General features: G+C 39.7%; 1 protein-coding gene across 1 annotated transcript in view; it reads right to left on the reverse strand.

Moving 5' to 3' along the window:
- ABCB11 (ATP-binding cassette, sub-family B (MDR/TAP), member 11) overlaps positions 1–8,145 on the reverse strand; it is a 42,790-nt gene that overhangs the window by 4,712 nt on the left and 29,933 nt on the right. The window contains exons 20-24 of the mRNA XM_009325414.1: positions 4,211–4,315; positions 3,951–4,112; positions 1,561–1,807; positions 515–527; positions 1–3 (exon numbers count right to left, since the gene is read on the reverse strand). The exon at positions 1–3 is cut by the window's left edge and continues 198 nt beyond it. Coding sequence (XP_009323689.1) covers positions 1–3; positions 515–527; positions 1,561–1,807; positions 3,951–4,112; positions 4,211–4,315 — 530 coding nt within the window. The remainder of the gene's footprint in view (positions 4–514; positions 528–1,560; positions 1,808–3,950; positions 4,113–4,210; positions 4,316–8,145) is intronic.

Consider the following 8,145-nt stretch of genomic DNA (forward strand, 5'->3'; position numbering starts at 1 on the left):
GGGCTTCACTGGAAATCTGGAGGAGAGAAAAAAAATGGGTAAAAGCTCCTAATTTTTACTTGGAAAAGGAGAGTGTGCTCTTTCACAAATGCATGATTCTTTCCTGAACACAGGGCACTAATGCCATATACAAATTGATTCAGATATGATACAGACTGGCCCAAACATCAGCCAACCTGAAGAGAAACTTTCCTACAAGCAATTATCTACTAACATCCTCAATAGTAATGCTCTGTCTGCACCACTAGACCTAAGTTATTGTGAGCACACTTAGGAAATCGGGCACACGCTCTCACTTGTGACATTTCATGTAATGGGAATAAATGGGACATCCGCAAAAGCAAAAATGGTTTTAGGAACACTATTCTTTCCTTGATTGCATGCATTTATTAATTAAAGATGTTTATTTCAATTATTTTATTTGTTTTACTTATAGCAATAGTCAGAGAAAGAGTTAGAAGGGATGCTATCCCTAGCTTCTGTTTCATAAATTAAAACCACTTGAATTTACTACGTTTCCTCACCTGCTCACCCTCCCTCTTTCTCTCATTCGTGTCCAAAGCCTGAGAGATGGAACATATAAATGGAGGGTGACACCTTGATTCCTCTAACATCAGACACACAATTTCCAGGATTTTTACCTTGTACATAGGCAAAGAGTAAGCGAATGCTTGCCTATGTACATAGAAAAAATGCAACACAGGAAATTAATAGATAATCCCCATGGAAATTTCTCTGGAGCTTTAGTTAATTGTAGGCTTTATACTGTGCTTTGTTGCCAGTCAGAATTTGGATTTCTGTCCCCAAAAAATAGCACTACAGTTTCATCTATAGAAGTAAATTGACCGTTTGTTTGATCCTAATTTCACCCTACTTATCTCAAGTAATTTTATTAAGAAATTATTTAAAATGCTGTAGTTTGCCTGGACTTTGATAGTAGCTTCATAGTGTGATGCTTTCCTTTGGGAAGCAATAGTCTGGTATATGGTTTATGAATGTTTTCAGCATGTCGGAAGAGATCTGAATATAAATCATCAAAAATATTCCATCCAATTTCAGGGTTTTTTTCCTGGCCAAAATTAAGAGGCAAATCTCTTGCATTATCTTACAATGTGAAGGAGTGGACAAGCAGGTACTGTGAATTGGATTGTTCAGACTGTGCTTTTCCATGTTTAGCATGGCTGATGAGCAATCGCTGTGGAAGAACCCAGAATGTTTAGCATTTGGATGCAGTGCTGGCAAATAAATTAGAAAATAACGCCAGACATAATCAATCATCGCCAAAACTGCTGAAGCATTGAGTGCCCTTTTCATCCCAGCCTCTGGGTCATTCTGTCGGATAAAAGCTGATGCCTTGACTCATTAGTGAAGTTTCTGTCCTTGTCAAGGCAGTATTTTGATTTATCACTTTTTGTAAATAATTAAACCATTCTAAATGTGGGCAGTTGGTCAGGTCTTAATTCTTCCTTGGCTGTCTGGAATTGAAGATTGTTCCTAGCAGCACTCAACAGTGGCCGGTAAGTTTGAATTACTGATGGTCCCAAATGCTGATTTTTCAACTACCTGTGACCGCAAATATAAATTCATTTTTAAATAACGTTACCCGTCCAGTAGCTTCCAGCGCTTTCTTGTCCTGAGAGGCAAATCCTGTCAGCATTTTAGCCTGCACAGCTCCAGATAAGGCCAAAAATGGCAGGAAACACAGTATAACTAAACTCAGTTTCCAGCTGAAGTAGAAAGCAATGGTTATGGCCACCCCAATGTTGGTAAAGGAATTGACAATCATTCCTATCTGTGATCCAGTTGCCTTCAAAGAAAAGAAACAGAGATGACTGACTTGTACTCCAATAGTAACTTCAATAATCTTCAAATAAATTTTCCTATAAAACTTTAGAAAACTCTAAATTAGATTAAAATATCATAAGGCACCAACAGCTGCTGACTGCACTGGAATTTAGCCAGTTTGGATATACTGTTTCCAATTAATAGTGTCAAGAGAAGGACTGCAAATCCCCACACTGCTTTCACCCACCAAACTTTCCAATGAGAACTCAGAAAATTGTTTCTAATGATTGTGAGAAAGATAATCTAACTATTGAAATTAGTTCCCTTGGTTCCCTGGGGAATCACTCATCTGAATACTCTTGTTTAGCCCCTACATTTATCCATCTAGATTTAAATAATAAACAGAAACCTTTTGCAACTTAACTATTAACAAACAAAGTCTCAGCTGTACTAAAATCACTAAGAAACATCACTGAGAAAGGATGAATTAAAGTTGCGTTTCTGCCTGTCTATTAAGGAAAAATTTTAAATATGCCTTTGACATCACCTTTATTGAATGCGTTCATCTTCTCCTTATATACTTCAACAACACTATTCTTTGTAATAAACTTATTTATTTACTCAGAAGTTATTGTCTTTCATAGCAGTAAACAGCAGCCCTAGATAGGAACTAGGTTGCTATGTGTTAGGAAAAAAAAATACATTTGATATCCTTGATCATTTTCAGTCAAATTCATTTGCAGGATGTGAACTTGCAGCACAAAAATGCTCATCATCTACTCCTCCTCTGACCTGCAGCAATAGGGCAAGGTGCCTCGAGCCTGGCCATGGTGAAAGGTACACCTCCCAGCTCTGCAGAGGCGACCAAAAGGAGCAGCCATAGGGCTGCTCTTACCTGGATCCTGCAGCTGTAACACCCCCCCACACTCCAAGAGTCCACTTCTTACTCTTGGTGCAGATGTAGACATTTTCAGAGCCCGGACACTGGCATGCATCTTCTCACCTTCAGCTCGCTCTGCAATAGCAGCAGTTGGCTAAGCTCTGTGTCTGGCAGTGAAAGGCGGAGGACGCTGCTGCTCAAGAAGCTCTCTTTTTTCCCCCCAGACCTGTGGGCTGAATGGCTGTGCCCCATTGCTGTACATGTGCTTAGAACAAAGATGTCCCTTAGAAGGCTATTAAATGGTTCGGTCAGTGCTTTACAAGTTTGTTTATTTCAATTAAAATATGCCCTGTAAGTGCCTGTAACAGCTGAAGAGGTTTGCAGCTGGTTTCTCTGATGCTGTAGAAATTGCTGCTGACAGGGGTATTGGGAACTTCTTCTCTCATTTGCCTTTTAAATTCCTAAAGCATCCATTAGTAGTCTTTAAAAACTGACCCACCATCTTCAGTCAAGCTGAAACAGGACAATTTTTGTAACAAAGAAATCTGTATGTTTCCTTCTTTGTTTCTAGAAAATCGCTTGCATTGGAGCCAAGTAAAATGGCATCTGACTCACTTCTACCAAAGCATCAGTTCAGATAGGTAACATTTAACGCTTAGCATGGTTGAACCCTCACCCACTAAGGAACACAACGCATGGAGTTAGTGGTTCACTTTCCCAAGTGAACTTTCACTATGTCACACTGGAACCGGCTGCATGAGTTCCCCAGCTGGAGCACCAGCCAGTACTGTAAACTTTTTTCAAGTGGACTGTCAGTTTATGTCAAAACTGTCACAACAAGCACAATACCATGCTGAAAACTTGAAAACATGATTAGTGATGAATGTCACTAAAATACTAGTCTGATGTGTTTTTGAAATAAACACACGTTGTAGCAAAAAGCTAATTCATCTCCAGAAAAAAGAAATTAAAACTTTTGCACTGGATGCTCCTTCCCATCCCATTGATGGTTGGTATTTTATTGCTTTTTGTGTTCTTGTTCTGGTAATACAGGCAGGAATAATGGACAGTAATTTGTGACCCTATTTGTGCTTTTAGGTAAATACAGTGATAATAGTTCCCCGCTGACAGTCTATGATAAATAGAAATAGCTAAGTTGACTGACCAAGGACTGATCTACACTGACCTCGCTGGTTGCATGCTAGCTAATTTCTGTGACAATGTGCCGAAATAGGCCTTCAATCAGTGCTTATAGTAAAACGATTCTTAAGCTACCAGGTCTTACCCCTTGGACCTGCGAGGCATCTGTTGCAAGTCTTGTAGTCAAAGCACCAGGGCTGTTCTTCCGGTCATCAAACCAACCAATGTCTTGCCCTAGCATAGCCTGGAAACCAATTTTCCTTAACCGTCTTGTAAGCAGCTCACCAGACTTGGCAAAGGTGTATCCCTGGGGTGCATAAGAATAAACACAAATATAGTACAGAAAGAGAGACCCACAGAGTAAGGGATCAGAAACAAAATTTACCCATATTGGACTGCTGTTACCTGTAGAAACTGTGTGAAAAATGAAAGAATTCCAACAAAGACGAAGAGCAGGCAGACAACATTGATCTGGATTCTTCGTTCTTCTTCATCAAGAATGGAGAAGGTCTTTGAAAAAAATGGGTGTCATCATATTAGAAGTGTTGCTTTTGCTGTGTGTGAAGTTTATTCATGATTCCCTATTGCCAAGTGCAGAAGCCCACCCTAGAACCAAAGCCAGAACACAGAGCTCTTCCTCACCCCTTGCAAAGGCCCGATTCCTTATTTTTCCTAAGGTGAGCCTGGGTACAACATAATGCTTTTTATTCCTGTTAAACAACAAGTTTGTTATAGTCGGTGTCTGCACATACTGCTATTACTTGTTGCCCATCCCTACTTATAATTAATCAATCATCCCCCCACTCTAAACAAGAGCCAGTGTGATAACCAGAGAATAGCAATGAAATAAATAGCATAGCAACAAAGCAACAGTGCAGCAGCTCCCTTACCTCCTCTCTAATCTTGCCAATTGCAACTCTGTTGGGCCACAGAAAATGAAGTCTGTGTAAATAATTATACCCTAGCATGACTCTCCTTGCTCAACACTAACGGATCTATAATTGCTATCAGTAGGCTTCAAGAGGAACCTATTGTCTTTTACTGAAGGAGTGTGGATACGAGCTATTCGCTTACTGCTGGGTACTTGAGAAAAAGCATTAGTGCTTAAAGTAGAGCCCCTCCACTCCATTCTGCTCCAGCCTCCATGGTATTTTCCTTTTACCTCTTGCTCTTAATTATCTGGTCTTTTTCAACACCTGCCAGTGTTACTGGCTGCTGCTGAAGTAGCCAGTCCAAATCTAAGTAGCCATCCTTAAGCAATTCCTTTCAGTCAGAACAGTTGATATGTAGGTCAGTTAACCTACCTGAAGTTGTTAAACTACTTCTGCTACTTGCAGGTATAAGCCACAGCTCATGTTTGTACTTCTCCACTAACCTTAAATTAATTCTAATTGGATTTCACAGGTAAAAATTACTACAAATTGACTAATCTCTCAACCTGTTATCTGTAAGGTGTAATTAAAAATAACTTTTGCATTCGACTTATATCAAAACCAGCTGAAATTCTTCTAGGTAAGTATTTAACAGTAGAAAGAGAAGAAGGAATTTTCATTACAGCTGCAAAATATAAAAATTCCACGAAAGAACCCTTAAGTACTAGTCTTAAAAGGTCAACCCAAGTTATTTACGGTGAGCTATGCCTCAAAGTAACAGGGAGAAATTAGAGCACGAATTTGAGAAAAAGAAATAGCTGTTCTCTAGTGGGAATTCCATTTCAAGTATTTTAACTTTGTACATCAGTACCTTGGCAATAAAATAAATCCTACAAAATCCAAAATGATAATATCAAAATGGCACTTAGTTTTTCAAGCCAAGAGCTGTTTCAATGCCATGCTGTCTTATCAGTAGCAAGGCATATTACTTTCTCACATAAATCTTTGTTTTAAAAAAAACAACACACCAGGTATGTTTTAATCTATCATAATACGAACAAAACATATAATGGTCTGCTGCTGTTCCTATCCCCTTAATGAAATCCACTGTACATTCAGTAATTCATGTTTGATCCTGAATTGAACAGGCTGTGAGCAGATTTCATCTATCTTTGTAACTTATGTATCTAGAAAAGATACCACTACTTTCTGTGGGTTTTTTTTTTTCTATAGAATATGTTCTAGTTAAACACTTGGACTGAACTCAGTGCATGCATAAACTGTGTCCTACAAGGATTCTGGATTTTAGAATTGCTGTGATGGTATTTTTCTGTATCATCATGGTATGCAATATCTAGACATGAATGGGAAAATGCACTTCATATATGTGGTCATGCCACATTGTGCTGGGATGAAAAACTACTCTCCAGAGATGCTGATGGCTTTTTCACAAGGGATTTACGTGCTGTCTCTACACAGTCATCCAGAAACACTGGGGTGGCCCCATACATGGGTCGAACTTAACATTTTTTCTTTTCACACTTTGAAATTTTTCTCTCTAGTTGAATAAATAAATATCAAATACAAGACCGAGCATTGACAAGAGAGATAAACACTTGCCCTAGGACCCTACAGTGAGTCCCAGTAAGTATTTATGCCTGTTATTAATAAACTTTTGTTCATTGCTTCTGTGTGGCTAGATGGTAGGCAAGATTAAGTAGGAGTCTTCATTTCAAGAAAGTCAAAGGCAACACAGTTCCTGATTTCAGGGAGGCTGGATCCATATCCATGCTTTATGAAAGATGCTCACGAAAAGGGAGAGTGCTGTGAGCTTTTGCTTTAATATTCTATCCATATCACCCACATTCAAAGCATTTCCCCTGCTTTCTCTTATGCAAGAAATATGTTGTGAAAGGCCTTCCCAGTTCCTGTGGCCAGGCTCTCCGTTGCTCCTAGATAAAGGCTGAGAGAACTGCAATGTCTGCAAGACACCTTGAGGGTTTCTGGTGAAGCCAGTTATTGATCAGTCTGGGATTCCTATTGCAAGCTCTAAATTCAAGGAAGCATCCCAGCTCAAGAAAAGCAATGGGCTGAACTACGTGCTTACATTCTCCCTAAACTGAGAGAAATAGCACCTTATAGTCCTACAGAAGGAAATGCGGATAACATTCGTTGGGAAGAGATCTCTGTACTGCAAACAGAGGATTTTTTTTCCCCTTGCAAATCTGTCCTGTAAAATTGAACTATCCCATTCTGCAGCTTTCCTACCATGCTCAGCTATGTTTTCGACCTATGTTCTTGATTTAAAAAGATAACACTGATTACAGTAACATGTATCATGGACAATAGCATCAGGTCTATAAAAGGAAAGAGTTGTTGCTGAGGTGTCCATGTTCAGATTACACAAGTTTCAACAGTTTTAGCATGGACTACCCTTTATCTGGGGCCATGGGCTACATGCCCAATAGCAGTTGGAGCACATCTTCTGGTTGAGTTTCAAAGGATCCATTTCCTGTACTCTGAGACAGTTCCACAGTGGGAACCAAAGCATAGTAAGAAGAAACTACTGAGAAATTTGTTCCAAAGGTACACTTCTGATCTGAACTGACCAGAAGACGTATCCAGTATTATCCAGTTCTTCATTCACTTTTTGGGATTATTTCTGAGAACCTTCAAGGCAGACTTTGCTAAATTCATCCTTTCATTTCATAGCTGTGGGGATTTTTCCCCTCACTTCCCCAGCATATTGGTCCCAGAGTACAAGCCCACGTGTCTGTCACAACATCATTGCAGATATTCAGACAGGTTGGAAAGCAGATGCATACTCCATCTGCCTAAACTGCCTTGGCACCAGGCAGAAATGTTTTAAATTGATGAATAATGAAACACAGATGTTGGACTTTGCTCATGTTCATTATGGCTTGTTTTTTTCTTGCAGCCTCTCTCCTTGATGGACTGAGACCTTCAAGAGAAGGAATTAATCCTTGGCAATGAAGGCATTTAGCATCTTGCAGGATGATGTCAGCCCCAGACCTCCCAGTGTCTAAAAAACCTCTCTCAAAAGGAATCAAAAGTTAGATTCATTGCAGAATGCACATAGTAGTGTCTCACCTGCTGTCTAGTGAAAGCCGCAGTCCTTGGCATGAGGTCTAGACACTGAAAAAGTGTTTGGAGGTGGCACACCCATGGCTAAAAGGCCAAGCACATTGGCCAGGAGCCACTAAGTGGATCAACAGGGACTGGAACATCTTTTGCTCTGCCCCTCCCTGGATCTTAGCTAGCAAACATCAAGCTGCAAGTAAATGTGATTCAACATCCTGAGTAACTTCCCAGAGAGAAATATCTAAGCCAAAACAACACCCCGAAAAAAAACAAACAGCAAAAGGTCAATCTTTCCTTTGATAGATTACTGGCACTGCTATTAGGAGCATTTTCTCAACCCTTTTCTAATCAGTAGCTCAGATGCTG

This window comes from Pygoscelis adeliae, unplaced genomic scaffold, assembly GCF_000699105.1.
Source record: "Pygoscelis adeliae isolate BGI_AS28 unplaced genomic scaffold, ASM69910v1 Scaffold106, whole genome shotgun sequence".
In the NCBI taxonomy this organism is placed as follows: Eukaryota; Metazoa; Chordata; class Aves; order Sphenisciformes; family Spheniscidae; genus Pygoscelis; species Pygoscelis adeliae.